General features: G+C 44.1%; 1 protein-coding gene and 1 long non-coding RNA gene across 5 annotated transcripts in view; both read right to left on the bottom strand.

Moving 5' to 3' along the window:
* Window positions 1-19,147, bottom strand: part of LOC113481332 — a 658,441-nt gene that overhangs the window by 242,247 nt on the left and 397,047 nt on the right. The window lies entirely within an intron of this gene.
* Window positions 1-19,147, bottom strand: part of TEAD1 (TEA domain transcription factor 1) — a 157,630-nt gene that overhangs the window by 8,273 nt on the left and 130,210 nt on the right. For all 4 annotated transcript variants that reach the window (XM_026850871.1, XM_026850868.1, XM_026850867.1 and 1 more), the window contains 2 exons: window positions 11,470-11,643; window positions 114-254 (listed from right to left, as the gene is read on the bottom strand). In XM_026850871.1, coding sequence (XP_026706672.1) covers window positions 114-254; window positions 11,470-11,643 — 315 coding nt within the window. The remainder of the gene's footprint in view (window positions 1-113; window positions 255-11,469; window positions 11,644-19,147) is intronic.

Below are 19,147 nucleotides of genomic sequence, written 5' to 3'. Positions count from 1 at the left end.
GGGGATTAGGGGAAGAAAGGAAAAGCCAGATAAGAGCAAGGTAAAGACAAGTGAGAGAAAAGCCCAAGTAAAATGTAAAGGAACCATCCCACACATCCCATTACAACACCCACCTCTACTTTTTCTACTACTTGCTTTCCAAACGAGCAAACTTTGGTGGAACAGGTGATTGTCATGTTTTCTGAGCTCTCGTACTGACTAGTGACTCCGTAAAACGCTCCGGTATCATCTTGAATGTTGCAGTTTAAGTCAGCCTGTTGGAGAAGAGTAATAGATATTGAAGATTTTTGTTTTTCATTTGACAATGTCAGTAGCATAAGTTGTAATTAGCTCACTGTTTTTTTCAGAAATAAGGGAGAGAGGAGTTTTCTAATGACAACAGTGACAGTGAAAAAAATCTGTCAGGGAAGTACCTGCCTAATTGGTGGAGTAAAAACCTTAAGAGAAACAGCAATTTCTTCCAACTTTAAACAACAACAAAAAACAACCCAGTATTTCTTGAAGGTACAGGCGATGTTCTTGTCTGGCAGACAGCTGATGAAGTCCCTGGAGCAAAGGCCATGATCACCTGTGAGGAGCCTGGCTCCAGAGCTGACTCCTCTGGAGGGAACCTGCCCCATGGCCTTGAATTCCACCGAGCCATCCCTCTCCTGGGGGGGCACAGTGCGCTTTCTCCCTTTCCCTTTCTTAAAGCAAGGAACTCCTCAGGGCAAAGGGAGACAGCTGCACAACACGGGAATCTATCTCTGGCAGGACTCTGTCAAGCCCTATGGCCCTGATTCAGCAAAGTACCTGACTTCACAGAGCTGCCTGACGCAGCTCGGAGCCTGCACGGGAGCCGTGTGCGCTGAGCCGTGCCCACCACGCCGATTAAATGTTACTGGAACGATCTGATTTCTTTCAGTATTTCTCTGCAGCCTGCATAACTATCCAGCTGCCTTTGATATCTAGCAACAGAGACCGAGACTTGCAGGATCAAGTGAGGAACAGCGCTACCTTTAATTATTTATATCCACATCCAAGTCCTGTGCACAGCATGATTAATTTGGCTACAAAGCAACAGCACAGGTCACACGCTGAATCCGGCCTCCCCAGGCCTGCAGCAGCACTGAAGCTGTTCTGCCACTGTGCTCTTTGTCATCATGAATCCATTTTCAAAAGCTTTCAACTTAAAAGAGCACTAATATGGATACAGGCAGAGTCTAGGGATATCCACAGCTGGATTTGTTGATTCGGGCATTAGTGCTGCTGACATCTTTGGTGCCCAAGGAGCGAGTGGGCAGGGTTTTCTTTTTATGTGGAAATAGCTGATCAGCTACTGCAGCGTAACATTTAAGAATCACCTGAATTTTTAACTTACTATGACAAGCATTTTAGCAGGGAAATGCGCTTTTAAGGCTCTTTCACTTGCAAGTCTAGCTCTGCTTGTTTTTATTGCTGATACAGAAACATAACACAAAAATTTAGACAGATACCTTCATGTCTACCTTGAGACTTTCTAAAAACCCAGTTTGCAGGTATGTTTATTCACTAGTTAGTGTGGAACATTTATAATCCTGCTTTCACTATAGTTCAGGTCATTTGTAACTGCTATTTAATTTTTAACTAGGCAACAACTCATTAATTCTACTTAGTGTCTACAGACCTTATTTGTGGTACAACATTCTGAGGCAATATGCTGATAATAGCACAGACTAAGCTAGTTTGTGGTACAGAGAAGACATAGGTCTAAGATTACTTCAGGCTGGCTTTGGTAAATTAATCAGTGGCGAAGTCTCCTGAGGTTTACACACAGTAACACAAACAGCCCCATAGTCACGTATTTTGCATAAGAGAAAGAAATCCTATCGCTGTTACACCTTGTTTCTTGCACATGTTTTGCATGAGGTCAGCAGTTAATGTTTAATGTACATCTAAAGCAGTGTGTTCACAGTGAGCTGTAAGGAATTGTTCCGAGCTAATAGTAAATAAGCAATTTGCCATCACAGCTGGCTTGCAATCGAAACATGGCAAACATCTAGAGATGACAAACTGTAGCAGCCATCAGCCATGCTACAGCTACTCCGCCGGAATTTCTTGAGAATAGGGATTTCTGATAAAACAGTTGCATTGTAATAATAATAATAATAATAATAATAATAATAATACTCATCATCAACACCATGATGTCTTAAAAAGTGGTTATTCCTGCTGCTACCACGATTTCCATTTTACTATTGAAACATTTTCTTTTTTTTCCTTTCAGATATGAGCAAAATATTTAAGGAATTGTAACTAAAATGCTCCTCACAATTTCATGTTGTCAAAAGAGTCAACCGCATAAACCTTACATTTCAAGCTGCACAAGTGTTTACAGAGTTAAAGAAACAGAATAACTTTTTACCTGCTGCCTTCTGATTTTGAAGCCCACTGGAAAAAAAAATCTAATTGTTGTATTTACATGCTGACATTTAACCTGGAAAAGTAACACACATGGCCATCTGGCACCCTGTTGATCACTCCCCACAGCTCTTCCAACTCTTGCTGAAATCACTAGGAGTCCTGTGTACACAAAAATACAGGCTGGGGCCCTGGTGTCTGAAGGAGGAACGCTTGAAATTATCACTCAAACGTCATGGTTTACTCTTACGCAATCATGACACGGTTGCAAAAGTCCCACAATGATAATAATATTGGCATGAATTATCCTTATTTGGTTTATTCGTTATTCAATTTATTTTTTTGAGTCTAGCATGCAAGAAAGGTGTTTTCAAGGAAGGACAGAATTTTCCTTGTAAACAGTTTTCATGGTTAACTAATTACAGACTGCTGAGAGATGAAGCTTTAAAAATCCTCTGAAAAGTGTAACACCGTTGTAAAAATCCCAACAGTTGGCAATGGTAAATACTCTTAAATGAAGGCTCCACTAAAGCCTCTTTTAATAGTGAAAGAATTTTGTCTGTTCTCACATACTACAACAAATCTTTCCCCTCAGTCTTGGTTCAAGCTTTTTCACTAGAGGCCAAGTACATGAACACTAGGGAGGCGTGAGCGTTATTGCAAAGAAGGGATTGTCACATCAAGGAAGTATTCTGAACCAGGTGTCCATGCCGAATACCTTCAGAAAAGAAGGAAAGACTATCACTGTTGGTAAAATACAAAACTTTGGTTAAAAACTGATGGTGAAGGACTTGCTGTTTATATTATTATGGCTTACATAGTAAGGGGTTTGTCTAAACACATACATCTTAAAGGAAAATTGTATTTATTGAACTGACAAAAGCAGGTAACAATTAAATTCCCTCCTCAAAGGTTATGAGACTACAAAAAAAAAAAAAAAAGTCTCTGCTGAAAGTGGGCACTGCGGTGGCTATGAGAGTTGTAGATGTAGCTTTGAGCAGCAATAAGGTGATGCGTTACCCCGGTATTCAGTTTTAGCAGGCTCTTTACTACAGTATTGATTCCAGGTTTTTTGTCTACATTTTAGAAAGGATGTTGGAAAATTGGAAAGTGTTCAGAAAAGAGTTACAAGAATGATTTCAGGTCTGGAAAACATCCTTTGTAGTGAATGACTAATGAAACTCCATCTACTTACTTTTTCCGAGGGAAGTTTTTCCACGACTTTGTCATAGCCTACAAGTTGCTACATGGGGAAGAGTCTTCTGATAGATTAAATCTTGCAAGAAAGGACATTAGAAGGCTAAAGCTATGCAAAAGCTAAATGAGAAACAAGGCAGAGGCTGGTAACCCTGATGGCAATGAAATGCTGGCGTAATTTTCAAATGTGGTGGAATTGCCATTACTTGGGGTCTCTCTTTAACCAAGTTAAACATCTAACTAACAGGGATGCTCTAGTTCAAGTCGGCTGATTGTCTGGAGGCAGACATCACTTAGTGAGGTTCACTGCCTATATTACAAAAGAGGCAAAACTAGATAAATATAATAATAGAAAAATTGAAATATAGTAATTTATCTTATTAACCTCAATTAACCCTCTCCTTACAATTTCCTTCTTCAGTGATCCCTGTGAAAAACGTGGCAGCAGTCAAGCTTCTGGAGCGCTGGGCTTGCAGCCTCTCAGGCTGCAACCAGCTCTGTCTCATTTCCTTGGTACTCTGTCTCTAGCTGTTCTCGTGCATTTCAGACTCAGATTGCAAGTCTTCCTGGGCTGCAAACCGCCCTTCCCCTCCGTACAGCTTCTCATCTAACTATGCTCTGACCCACGGCTCCAGGAATTAGAGCTGGTGAGCACTATTGTAGCATATACAGATAAATAACCTTTTGAACAGTGATTTCCAATATATCAGCATGACTTCAAATAGTACAGCATTTCAAATATTATGGTATGATCACTTGTGACAAACAGGAGTCCATTTTCTCACTGAATTTTAAAATGCAAGATCAATACCATTTAGGAAAAAAACCCCAACAACTTTTTTTTTGTTTGTTTGTTTTTACTTTCAAGAGTAAAACTCTTAATTTTGATTTATTTCTAAGAGCTGAGATTTATATCAGCTGAATGCATTTGGAGGCGGGAGATGCATTCAGCCTTCTGACACCCTATCTATAGTGGGTGTGTAAAAGCATGATTAATACATTAATAAAGCAGAGCTTGTCAATGGCTAGCACTGAAAATATTACATATTAAGAGCACCAAGTGTTCAATATGCTGCTTGGAGAAGCCTCTGCCAGCGTGCCAGAGCAAGCACCAAAACAGAGCTGGCTGCAACCAAAATAGAGTAAAAATAAATTGAAAAAAAAAAATCTTCACATTCACTTCAGAAGAGCTCTCAGGCTCTGTGTTAAAGGCGGGGGGCAGAGGGTAGAGCGCTTGTGTAATAATAACAGCTTTGGCTAACAAAAAAGCAACTCCAGCAAAAATTGCTGAGAAGAGTCTAAATCCTTCCTGCTGAGTAGAAGGAAAACAGCACCTACTGGAAACAGTGGGATTTGGGGAGGGCAGAACAATTTACACTGGCATTCAGTAGTTAACGTTAAGCACATAAGGTCACTTATTAACAACGTATAGGTTTTAACAACTGCTGACTGCAGGGAGGTGTGTTACTCATATGACCGCATCGTGCCTCCCCTCCTCCTCTCCAAAGAGTGATCAAAGAGCAGAGATTCCAAATTGTGAAGCAATTTTTTCCGACGGGAGCATCTGGGCCGTTGGCACGTTTCGCCGCGCGTTACGCTGCAGCCCGGGGATCGTGTCCAGCTCTGCCACATGGTTGGGCTGCGGGGGCCAGGCCGAGCGGCTCCGGCCGCCCAGCTGCTCAGCCCCTCCACGCACCACCCGGCCCCAAGCCTTGCATGGCTTTGGGAAGGGGTCCTCCACCAGCACCGCGTGAGCTCCCCGCGCCAAGGGGCTTGTGATGGGGAAAAGAAAATGGATGTCCGCTTTCTTCCGTATCTAATTTGTTTTGCATACATTTGCATGCTGGCCATAGACCCATTCACATTACGGCTCCCATTTGTGAGCTGCAGATCATTTGCCAGTCAAAGCTGGCGAGTGTGCGTGTGTGTCTGTGTGTGTGTGGAGGGAAATCCGAGATTCGAGATTGTGCAATATAAATTGCATGTAAAAATAGAAAGGGGGAAAAAAAAAAAAAAAAAAAAAAATCTCTGCACCTTTTAAAGACGGCTGGAGGCACATGGGGATAAATTCAGGAGGGGGTGGGAGGAGACCACAGGCGCAAGCCATTTCTGAACACTGATTACATGGGTAAATTGTTTGTTCCAGTGTATCACAAAGAGAAGGAGCATTATTTTTCATGCCACAGCTGTTTTGAATAAGAATAGGAATAAACTTAACCATCCTCCTCATGTTACTTACCACTAATTATGGCATATATTTACATCTATAAAACAGTGAAATTTTGGGGGACATAATTTAATGCCCCTTTATTGTGTAGATTCCTTTATTTCCATCCCACATTTGAATTTCAAAAATGTTTAGGACTTCAAAGCATCTTTAAAAGCTTGCCCTAATTATAATATGCATTACTTTCTAAAACTCCTAGTTTGCATTGCAGATTCCTGCAAATAGAGGCATTCATTTTAAACATCAATTAATATCATCCATGCATCTTCAGATGAGTTTGGGTCTTTATTTCAGAGTTGCACTGAGCTCTGACTAAGCTTTCCTCAGTTTGAAGAATAGTTCAAGCTACTTCAAACATTTAAAATTAAGCCAGTGGATCAGAGCAGTAGCAAGTCTGACAGCCCAATATTAATTTATATCAGCCCAATATTAATTTAAATCTTTCCTGTGTCACTAGTTAGAAAATGTCCCTCCTCCTTTCAGATATATTTGCTTCCCATATCTGTTCTTGTCGCTGCAGAAGTCAGAGCTCAGGCTTGGCATGGAGCGTTTGGCAGCGTCAGAGACACAAAATTCATGTTATGGCAAGGTGTGCTTACACCAGCACTAAACATCCCAGCAGAGGCACGGACCCGCTGCATAATACGGTAGGTTCCATAGAAAGGTCATGCAAAAAGAGAACCCTTGCCTCAGAATTTGCGGAACATGCAAGAGAAATAATTAGCTAAATCAGAAGGCCGCAGTCCAGGCTGCAGCGGACGGATACAGGCTCTGGATGAACGCTGAAGGTGCTCCTGGCAGGGCTTGCTGGATGAGCTGGCCCGGGGGCAGGCTACAGGGCTAGCAAAGCTAGCAGGGGCCTGAAGGGCGTACAGAGTTGTGCCTTCCCAGAGCACTTCCCCTGCTGGGGTCAATGGAGATGCAGGTGACCCTAACAGCAGAGTCAGAATGAAGGTATTTGTTGGGGATGGGGCTGGGAGATAATGGATTCAACAGGGAGGTGGCATGGGGGGACACGAGTTCCATCAGCCTGCCGTAAGAGAAGGCGGAGGGCACTGAGCACTGGGGCCAAGGCAGCAAGGCCACCAGTAGTGCTTTAGACAGACAGTCCGGGGTAAAGCCGGAGGGAGAATCTATCGTTTAGTTTGAACTCTTTGAGAAGGCCTAAGTGTGTTATTTAGCATTAAATAATTTAAGAATAGTAGTGAGTAATCAGTGGGGATAGCATTAGATATCAATATGAGTAGAACTTCAACCAATAAAAGAAAGCAATAGAGGCAACATGTGTTGACTTTAAAGCTTTTAGATAGGCTAATCAGAACTTCAAAGGCCAGAAAACTTCGGGGCTTTTCTCAAGTCACAAAAACAGTTGAAGAACAAACTAACGAAACAGGTTATGTTGACCTTACTCGGATTAAGATTAGATGGCACGAATCATACCTGATTGCTTTCTATAGATTGGGCTTACTGTGCTAGTGACCAACGTAACAGAGGCAGGACTGTGCGCTCAATCTGCACCCCGGGCAAGGTTTCATCGGCAGGTATTCCAGCTCTGTCAGTGTTCTAGGAAATAACTCTTACATTTATTTAAGAACATTTATTTTTGTTTTCATTTTATATCCCTGTAATCTCCAGTTTCGTATCACCGTCACACAAGTTTCCTGTGCCATATCGTTAGTACGTTGTTCCTTATTTACTATTGTGCTGAATGCACAACGTACCAAGTGAAGCTCCTTCTCTCTGTTACTGTAAAAGCCTGTCTCTGGGCTGACTTCCTTCAACTCTCCGAGTGACTACTTGGGATAAACAGAAGAAAAAAGTCACTGCATTCAAGGTGCGAGACAAGGACCAGGGCTGTAAGGTTGGTTGCTTGAGGTGGTGTAAAAGGAGAAGTCTCTTCCTTCTATACCTCCCTCGCTGTTAGGTAGGAAGAGGCCCCAAAGTGTGACGTCCAGATGTGTCACCAGGAGCGAGGCCAGAAGCTCATCCATTCCCAGCACCAGGCTGTATTTCACAGGAGATACAATCTGTATGAACCAATAAACCTCTGCAAAGCAAAGCAACACTTCACTTTGTACTCCATACCTGGGATGCTTTGCAAACTCAACTCCACAATTACCAAATGTCTCCTTGCAAGATTTCAGACCTTTCCCTCCCACTTTTTTGTAATCCAACCTTATTACCTTTATCACAGGGAAAACCATGCTGCTGCGGAGCCTCAAGCAGAACAAAATAGGAAAGAGTAAGCGCAGTACTTCTTTAGGCTACCAGAGCTAAGCTGCTTTCTGCCTTAGTCATCCTCAAGGCAAGTGCTTGTCTCTGGTCTTCCTGTTTCCCATTTCTCCTTTCCACACTAGATCTAATGTCGAAAAAGAAAGTACCCTTTGTGCTGCCTCCAGCAACATGCTGACTTCTCTTCAAATCTGTTTACAGGCTCACTATCCCTTCTGGCATCAAATCATCACCTTCGCTTTCAAGCTTCCACATGCCACGACACCTGCCTGCTTTCCTTCTCTGGTTTCCCTTTATTTGTTTCACTCACAGTCCCTAGTTTTCTCTTGTTGATTCTCCTCACAGTGATCTCCCACCTGTACTTATTTGCCCAACACAAATTCATGTTCCTCTTTTACTCATGTTACAATCAAATTCCAACAAAACACGGACTGTGGCTGGACACTGATGCTAGGATGCACTAGCTTACAGTGCTGAGCAAACTATCAATGGTTAAATGATAATGAAGGGAGAAGACAACAGAAAGGATGGAAAGGGGGAAATTGTGAAATAAAGGGTGAGAGAGAGTATTGTAAGTAATAAGCATGCAACATGAACAGAACCTGGGAGAGACTGACTTTCAGAGTAGGAGGAAGTAGAGTGGATGATAAAAGAGAAAGTGGATACTGATTCAGGAGTGGATACTTAACTTAAAAGGACAAGAATACAAATATGAATCTGTTTTCGTATTAATAAACCTGAAGTTACTAATGGGGTCAAAAAGATTGTCAGCAACCTTTGCCAGCTTTACACTGGCAATATATGACTGTTTAGAACAGTTTCTCAACACTCCCCATAAAATATGGGAACAATGTCCTTTTTCCTGAAGAAATGTCCTGTTGGGGTGATAGAAAATAAGGACAGTGAGCTGACAGTTTAGGATCTCATTGTCGTGACTAATTACACAGCCATCTTCTGGTTTTCCTACACATATTTCTAGATGGGGAGCACTGGCTTATTCCTAGAAAGGCAGTCACCGTGACTCTCACTAGACCCAAACACTGTCCCTGGTGCCCTCCCTCTACCTCACTCAATGAGAGAAAAAAATCCACTGCACTACTTTAAGGTCATGGCTCAGGAAGGCATTCTCAACACATCTTTAATGTATAACTCAGAAGGATGTTAGCACTGTATGTTTTTCAATCTCTAAGTTAATACAACACAAAATTGTATTAAAAGACCATTATGTTGGAAGGCACAGTGAGGTTAGGAAATGTTGGATTGAAGTTGCCTGCACATCCTGACTGCTGAACTGCATCATGATGCAGTCTTTAGCTACACAACTGCACCTTCGCCCTCTGAGCATCTATACAATATTTATTTGTCTTCATTATTCAGTGTGGCCCAGTCCCTATTTCCTGTGCACTACTCAAACTCTGTGCTGAACAGAGAATTATTCATAGGTTTTTTTCATGGCATTATCTTGATTCTTTATAATCAGTCACGAGTTTGATTTCTCAGTGACCACCTAAGGAGGAAGGATGGTATCATCCCCATATTACAAATGGGGAACTGAGGGAAGAGTGGTACAGGTTGCACTGCTTGGAGGAGATCAAGCAGAGAAGGCTGGCACTTGAATTCTCAAAGTCATGACTACAACACAGAGCTTAATGATCCAAAGAAGATCTCCACTGGCTTTAGATAAATCTTTGAGCATTCAGCATGCCTGAAAATCAGTTTCCACACTGAGAAGAAGTAGAACATACAATACATCAATGACTGTACCACAAGTCACTTCCATGTCTAATATAAAGTCTGAGGCTCTGTGGGAACTGAGAACAGGCAAGTGAGGTGACGTTCATTTTGCCAGTTGGTTTTGCAAGTATTTATTATGCAAAGTGGATTGGTGAGACGACGGTCCTCAGTTCAAGCCCAAGTTTTGCAAGGAAATATATTTAGGGGTCACAGATCCTGAACCTGCAAGCTCTATTCCTCTGTAGCCAGATCTCTTCTGCCCTTGTGCTTGTCCTGTTCCCACCTCTCACACAGCTCTTTCTGCTTTATCCCTCTGTTTCCCTGCAGGCTCCTTATCCCAGATGTTCCCTCTTCACACTGCCTCCCCCTTTTTGACCCTACTTTCCCACCTGTCTTTAGCAGGCTCCTGGTGCCTGCCGTGTTTCAGCTCCCAGTTCTCTGCTGCCTCCTGTTCCTGGCTTCTTTGCTCAGCCAGCCCTCAAATGCTTGGTCTAGAGCTCCCATGCCCAGTTTTAAGCCCCATGAATTTCTCAGTGGATTTCTTCTGCAGTCCAGCTTCTGCTCAGTGGTTTATCCCTTCTACACCCCAGATTTGAGAAAAAAAGAGTCTCCCTCATTCCCAGATTCCAGTTCCAAACCTGGTGCCCCGGAAACTCTTGGCAAGATATGAAGTTTGAGGTATGTACAAGATGGCGAGTGTTTCAGGTCACATAGATAAACCTTAACTGAAAGCAACAAATGCCAAGAAATCTGATCATTAGCAGTGATTCCAGATCGACCTCTTCTGATTTCAGCCTCAACCTGTCCACCCTGTAATTAAACCCTGAATGTGCCCCTTTCACTGAGTTTTAAAAGACAATTTAAAAATGTTTAGATGATAACTGTTGCTATGGAAGAGAGTATATGACAAAAAATGCCCCAACAAATTAATGAGTAGAAAAAGCTTCCAGTCCAGCCTGGAGTTTTGATGGTCCTTTTGGATGAAGCTTTAGCATGGCTAACATGAGATTTTGTAAATACAAAAAGAAAATTCTGATGTATCAATGAAATTTATCACAAGTAGATCAATATACAACATCTCAGCCTTCCATTCAAATTCTTTTTTCACCTTTGCTCACCACTGCTATGAACAGATATAGCTTTTGGAGCAGAGTCTCATGGCTGACTAACAAAAAGGCAAGAGGAAAGCATACATGCTCTAGCGACCCAAGAATGTTTGAGAAAAACCCTGGAACCCTCCCAGGCTCACAGTTGTCCTGCTGCACGCTGCGTTCAGATCCTACTTATTCCTATCTGCATAAGCGTGGACTGATTGCAGGACTGATACTTGCACTATTTGCATTTGGCAAGAGTTCAACATCTGAAACGCTAAAAAGCAGTCTCCGTTTCCGCGGCTTCCCTGTTTTTCCCGGGACCACTAGATGGCAGTTCCCCATTGGCAACCGAGGGCTCTCGTTACCTGTTTGCTCCTGCCCACAGCTGTGGCAAGCACAATCTGCCTTTGAATGTCATCTGCCACACAGACTTCTTGTGGAGCTGTCAACAAGAGTGGCTCCGGGCCAGCGTCCTACCTGAAGGATATACACCTCTGCACTTCTATATAACGACAGAAGAAATTTCCACAAGCACCCCAAAGGGTGCTAAATACTGACCACAAGCCTTATCAACAAGAATGGTTCTCCACGTCATGTCTTACTCACCCAGAATTTTACGAGGAAGAAAGCGTTTTGGGGCCCCTTCCCAAACAGTTCCTTTAGACCGCCCTTCTTTTCAGGAAATTTGTCATAAATCTGACGAATGTCCACCGATTCAAGCAACGGGTCACTGTAAGAATGGTTAGCGTGTCCAATGTGTACGAAGAGGTGTTTATTGTACTGCAAGAAAGAAACAGGAAAATCAGTGTTGTACAAAGAGAACAGCGGTTCCTTACGGCACGGGTCTGCGTGTGCTCCTGTGGAGGGTAGCATGCTTTGATGGATTAAATGACTTGCACATTACTCCTGGGACTATGATTTTCTGCAGTATGATTTCCATGAACAACTTTAGTGATTGTGTCGTAGCCCCTTGTGAGCAAGGGTCAACATCAAAAAACCTGCGTCCCTACTACAAACCACAAAACATGGTCATCTTCAAGGGGTAATTTACACTGAAAGACCCAGCGGCAGCCCGGTGATAAAGAGCCCTGCGCAGAGCAGGAGATGAATATACTCATGAGGAAAGCCTATTTCTGCCTCTTTAAACTGTGCCTTCTAATGTCCCGTGTCCTCAGAGCCTGAATTTCTGCTACTGCCACAGAGCCCACACATACACACCTCCCATTTGTCTATTAAAAAACTCCACACGCCTATCTATAGCATATGGCAATGCTGTTTAATTAAAAGAGATAGGAGTTTAACTCCAGAATGACAATAAAAAGAAGGCCGTTATTCTGCATTCCTGTTACTATAGAAGTGGTCTCCATTGTATGTCCTCCAGTATTTTGACCCATGTCATACTGAAGAGCCAAACTTTTAGCACTTCCCTCAGGAGCCAGCTCTTATAGATGACCATCTCTGCCAAAGCACATTCAGCTTCAATTTCCTGTTTCTTAACTTCATCCTCTCACACCTCATTATGATCATGGGAATCACCTCAGCAACCCCCTTCCTGCCTGGGGGAAATCCATGGCCCAGTGAAGTGCACAGCAGCCCCTTACTGAGTCCAATACGGTCTTTTAGGGGCTGCCATTTCTCCCAGATGAGAGCACCTTTCAGCACCTGAAATGAAAGCGGAAGGACGAACCCCAAAGACCCTTGCCCAGAGTCAATCAGCACCCCAGAGTGTCACACAAGCAAGAGGGAAGGAGCTTGAGAGTAGCAGGATTAAACATTGGGGTTTTTAACCGTGCGGATCACAAAACATTTTGCTAACTAAATTAAAGGAAAGCTGACATGCAGTCAATGAACAGTAGAAAACCCCTGTCATATTGAACAGATGCTGTGTATAAGGGGAATTCCCAAAAGCTAAGCACAAATAAAATATTTAAAATCCCAAAGCAGACCTCATTTAAGCTATTCTGTTTACAATATACCTGCCGAATGAACAAACTGAAATGACAAATCTAAATTAATTGGACAACCACTCAGAACCTTCCTTCGGTGTAAGCAGAGTCTTCCCTACCAGATGTCCAGAACTCTGGGGAAAAGGAAGTGGACCGGCTAGATTTCTTCACCTAGGAAATTAAATTGAAATCTATTTAAAAATCATGTAGTACAGTGAAATCTGAATTTAGAATCAGAGAACACTCATCTGTCTATGGGGCCAAAAATGGGATATGGTCTGCGCTTTTTACAGGGTTGCATTTCTTTTTTAATTTTGTGGAAGGAAAAAGGAAAGCGTAACACTTTATTAAGGTGTTTACACAAGCAAGTCCAAGTCTGAGAGCACCAGTTCCATGGATTTTCCTCGCAGCCCTCTTTGAAAATAATGCCATTCCAGCTGCTTCTGTGCATAAGTGGAAAACTTGCCCAGCCTTTAGTGCACGCAGAGCCCGAAAGGGGCAGAGCTGATCCAAAGAAGCTGTTTCCACCCTGAAGAGAAAAACAGGCATGGCAGAGAAACGAACGGGTGGTGGGGAGCTGAACAGCAGGTGTGCAAGAGTGAGCGTGCCCGTGAAGGTGTGCCAGCTAGCCCTCCCCCAGCACTGGCTTAGCTCGCACACTCGTCTTTTACCCACGATACAGGAAATCCCTGTGCTGGTTAGCAACCACGCGTGCCGACCGTAACAGTGTCTGTGGTCAGACTTAGCATGTTACTTTACCTAGTAGGGGCAAAAGTGGACTAAGGAGACATTTTAACATGGCAAAACAAACAAAACAAAAAAATACAAAGTAATATGAGAAAGCACTGCGACTCCAACTTCTAGTTTTTTGACACTGTTGTCACAGATTTAGCTTGAAGTACTGTGAGTAAATAACTAAAAGTCATGCTGAACGTTTCTTACATATCTTGCTGCCTACTGAAAAACTTAGCTCTCAGTAAAATGCACCAGTGCCCCATATACCTGGAAACTGCCAGGAACACAAGAAAGGGAGTCCAGAAACCTGCTCCTGTTGCTGCCCTAAGGTACCGGGGTGAAGTGCAACAGGCTGGGTCACTGAACTTGGCTATCAAGGGAAGCCTATTTCCATTTTTCAAGTAGAATGGTGAGAATGCCCCAGCAGAGGTAAGCACTTCAGCCTTCTCTGAAAAATAGAAACCCAAATATTTCCCTTCCCCCGGCACCCCCACAGCCTGCCTAGGAGTGCCCAGCAGTTGTGCTCTCCCTGCTTTCCCTCACTCAGAGTAAGGGCTTGAAAAACAATCCCTACTATTAGTGACCAGGGTATTATTTATTCTGAGATTGTTTCCTCTCAGTCTTTTCTGCTGGAGTTGCTCCAGGTTGTACAAATAACCCCATTTGTATGGGAACAGAACTGAGGGCTCAGGCTCTCCTGCACCCAGGAAAGTGTCTTCCCCAAAAAGGAGTCTCTCTCCCCGGCCCGAAGGTGGCCGAGCAGTCAAGGAGGCAGAGAGCAGTGCTGTAGTCTGACAGCTGCAAATTCCCCAGACAACTCACACACTGTACCTCATTCTGCAAACCAGGAAAATATACAAACCGCTCAGTATCCAAACTTCAGTAAAAACAAACACATTTATAGGAACACCGAGCATAAAGTCTTAATACTGTTTAAATATAAAAGCCAAGTTAAAGGCAGCTGTAAAGCTACCACAGTTGTCTGCAGAGCTCGCCAAAGTACCAGATGCTGCTGCAGCAAAATTTCCGAGTGGGTACAGTAGGACAGATGGTATGACATCACCTGACAACATTCTTAGGACAGAAATGTTTATTTTGATATTGCAATGTGTGATTATTTTCTCCTTATGTTGCTGCAATTCCTATGCTAAGTACAATCACTGCTAACCTAATTAGATATGGCATATTTCTATGGACTAACCAACGATAATATAATATTTGGAGCAGGGTAAATGGATACTGAAGTGATCCCTATGATTTTAATACAAACACACTCCATGACAGGAATTTATGCATAGATAAAATCAAAGAAGCTAAGTGTTATGCCTATATTTTTGAGGCTGTTAGTGTCTAAAAAGCTTAAAAACTTCATTATATTGAGAATTCACTGTTATTTTAGACTGAGTATTCCAGAGTCAATGAAGTACATTAGGTGCTGAGGAATTTACTCATGCCACAGCATTTATAGGATTTGCATCCAGCACTGGGTAATAAACCTTCATAGGTCAAATCCTGTATTTTCTGAGGATAAAAACTACATAAAAAATACAAAGAACATTTTCAGCTCTATCTTCAGCATCTGCATTACACGACATGCCCTGGAGATGGCTGCCTCTTACTGAGCTCCTTTCCTTAAAAAATTCTAACTATCCAAAGAATGCAGTAAAGCCATGAAATATGACTGTTGTCAAATAATACCACAAGAAAAATTATAATCCACTTAGGAATTTAAAAGAACCAAGACAAATTGCCAATGGCAGGGGATACAAGCATTTAAGCTGGTGCAGAACAAAGACAAACCACCTACATTTGTTTTATCAGCCAGCACATATATTTGTAACCAATTTTGCACTTACTTTCTAAAGCAACAGCCTTTCTGGTCTACGAAACACAGGTCTGTAAATTGCTACAGCGTGCTCTGCTACATCCCTGTGCTTCCCCACGCCTGTGGGGCTAAGGCCAAGACTTGACAAGCCTGCATAGGACCAGGTTCGTTATTAAGCAGTGGTGGCCACGCTGCAGAGGGCTCCCGGGGCAGGGGAGCAGGGCACACCAAGCTGCGGGGTACCTGCTCTGGCACCGCTCCTGTGCACGGCGTGGCCCTGCACAACCCTGCGGGGTGGCACACAGCAGGTGAGCGGCTCCCCGGGCCCAGCCAGGCCTGGGTGATGTGGATACGGAGCAAGGTGGAAGGCAAACCACCCAAAGGAGAAATACATTTAAAAGGCTCTGCCTCAGGTCTTCTCCCTGACACAGCGGGACAGCCTCTCGGCCCTCTTCGGACTGAATATATTCTGTACTGGAGTCACCAGGGCTACAGCCGCAGCTCAGAGGGACAGGTGTTTGAAGGCAGGTGGGACAGCCTGAGCTTTCACTGAAATGAGAGAAAACAGCACTACTGCAGTGCCTGGCACCGTGCAGTGATTCCCGCTGTGCCTCCGCACACCGGTCCAACCCATCTTTTAAAAAGGTACCACTGCCTGTGCAGCGACTGCACCTGTGGAGGAGAAAGGAGCCAGGTGGGGTGGACTGATTAAAAAACAATCACTAGTACATCAGCAGTCTGTGTGCAGCTCTAGCCTGCACCCTACCCAGCCTCAGCTCTGCTGTCTCACTCTATCTTGTAAATCTGACACTCTTTAATTTCCTGCTGATGTAAGAAAATCATTTGGTCTGCCAACAATTTTTCTTATTTCTACCAAAATACCAGTAACTGAATATTTCATTCCCGCTGCTGTTGTTCTGCACTGAGGCAGATTGGGAGTTATTTTTACATTTTAATGTTATAACTGGAGTCTGCACCAACTCCTGTTATTAAGGTTTTTAACACTTTCATGTCAAATGTCAGTCAAACTTTCTGTGCTTCTATCTTACGATACAACCACATGGTCAACCGAGTCTTTCAAGGACCCCCACCCATTCCGCCTCCAGGATCTGCTCAGGGGTCCAATCAGGAACGTGAAGGAGGTTTTTAGCTACTTTATGGTTACGGAAATGGGGAGGCAGGTGATGAGCAAGGCCGGTTCCCAGCCCTGCCACATTAATGTTGCCCAGCACTTCCCAGATACTGCCAAACTGTGAAACTGGGACTTGCTGGTTGGGCAGGGTGCTCACACGTTTTCATCAGCTTTCCTGCAGCAAAGATGCATCCTTCCGTTCTGGCCTGTGTGATTTGAGACCCTGCGGTCACAATTCCAGAAGTGCTGAGTGCTCAGATGGGGAAATTATGCCTGAATATAGGAAGCTCTCAATAACACTAAGTATTCTGCAAAATCAGGCTCATGACAAATCAAAGAGGACCCTCAAAATCAGTGGCCCATTCATTCTTTTGCACCTGAACTTCTTCGTTTGTCAAATGTGAGTAATAATGCTCCTTCATCTAAAAAATGACTGCACTAATACATCTGTGAAATGCAAATGGGAGGAATTATTAATTCCATTTGGAGGAGAGGTTAGGCAGTGCACAGCGAGCAGGGCACCGGGCCACGCATTTCAACAACAGAAGAAAACAAACTACTGAGCAGTCGCTTATCGAAGAAGGGCCATCTACATCTACACTGAATGGAGCAGGAACAACTAAACATGTGAGCATGTAATTAACTGCTGCATTGTAGAGCAGACACACAAGGACATTTCCCAACTTCTGAGGGCCTGACTCCGCAGCCCAGCTAAGCAATTTTAAGGTGGGCGTAGGGGCGGGGGAAGCTGCAGTGGAACAAGATGGGAAAATGTGGGGCAGAGGCACAGGCAGGCACCCGGCGAGGGTGGATGCTCGGGGTTCAGCGGGCAGGCAGTGTGGGGGACAGGCGCAGGCACAGCCCACCGCACCGCCAGTCCCCGCGTCCCCCTGCTCCTCCCTGCGGGAACAGCGCTGTGCAAGGCTGGGGGGGGGCAGAGGGCCCCCCACTGTGGTGACCCCCCTGATCTTACAGCTCTCCTGAGCTGACGGCAGGGGCTGCACACCCGGGCTCTGCTCCAGCTATTCCACAGCCTCACCCACTTGCCCGTCCCTCCTCCCGAGTTCCCGCTCCCCCGGCTGGGCCCGTGCCCCGTGGGGGCTGGCAGCACCCCTGCCCGGGCTGTTCTCAGGGCTCTGGGCTGGGGCACTGGCCACATGTATGGATGTCGCCAGCACTCCTCTCCAGATGTGCAAAAGCAGCACTTTTAGTTTTTCTGGGAAATTTCCAGCAGCAGTGGTGGGTTTTGCGCAAAGGGAGAGAGCATGCGTGAAGGCAGCAGCGAGAGCAGTCATGCCCCGGGAGTCTTTCCACCCAACCTCAGCACTTAACATGGGTCGACATCAAGGAATAACCGGTGCTCAGTCTCTCTACCCCCAAACACGTCTTCACCCCAGAACCCTCCCCTGAGGAGCCCGTGTCCTGACCCTTCAGCTGGGCAGGGGGAGCTGGCCCGGGCCTCTCCGCAGGGCCCCCGGGTGAGGCCGCCAGCCGGCAGGTCTGCTGCCACGCCACGGCTTCAAGACTGGAGCCATGTCAATACCGAACCCCTTAAAGTGGTTTCTTGGCACTTCTAACCACAGCCACCCGAATAGGAACATCTTACAGAGTATGACATTTGCTTCCCAGGGCCAACACGTGGCTCTCTAGCACCGCAAAATAAATGACTCTTGCATTTAGTTCAACTTTCTCCGATTTCAGATTAAAATGACCTCGAATCCTGAGTCTGCCACTCCAAGATATTCACCCTAAAGTGGGTTTGCTTCCCCATCCTGTCACATCACAAAGACACCAAGCCGAGGACTTCCCTATGACTGAAACGCTGAACTGCCTTTTGTACTGGTTACAGGGAATACGGAAAGGATAAACAATGCTTGTAACAATGGATATTGTGCAAAGATGGAGGTCTTCTTTTGAAAAGATCTCATTTATTTTTCATCACTTAGGTGGTTTGATTAACTTTGGTGAATTTTACTGCATTTGGCTAATGATGGCAGGCTGTTTTTATGGCCCTTGAGCAATTGCTTTCACTTTCTCGTTCCCAGGCACAATTCTCCCTGGGCTCACAAAGCCCTTTTACAACGACAATAAAACCTGAATTAAAACATAAAGAATAATTTATTTCTTCACCACTTTTTAAAATAAATTTTGAAATTTGGACCTAACAAAAATCTGACAGTTTGGATAGGTGGATTAATCCTGAAAATGCCCATCACTTTGGCTCTTTACAGCCCTATACAGATATTTTAGATGTAAAGCTGTCTGAAGTGCTCAAAGACGAAATGAATGTGACAGCACGGGTGACAAACCCCTAACAGGAAGGCAAGAAAGGCTTTTTTTTTGTTGTTGGGTGGTGCCAGGGGTTTATTTCCTGATTGGAAAGCAAGCTTGAATATATATATATGATACAATAATAGTAATTATTTTCATCTCAGTGTTACAGTCTTTGAATTTTATAGTTACTTGCGTAAAAGTCAATTGCTTAGATCACTTTTATCTGCTTGCATACTCAGTTTATATTTGTTAGGGAATATGGGATTACTTGGTTTAAGCATTTGTCCGGAATTTTCACAGAACCACTACAGTAAAAATGGAAAGCCCCCATTAGGAAAAACCTGTCTTGAAAGCAACAGATGGGTACACAAA

The sequence above is a fragment of the Athene cunicularia genome (assembly GCF_003259725.1).
Source record: "Athene cunicularia isolate RWA chromosome 5 unlocalized genomic scaffold, athCun1 chr5_part3, whole genome shotgun sequence".
NCBI lineage: Eukaryota > Metazoa > Chordata > Aves > Strigiformes > Strigidae > Athene > Athene cunicularia.
This window is presented reverse-complemented; position numbering and strand designations above follow the sequence as displayed.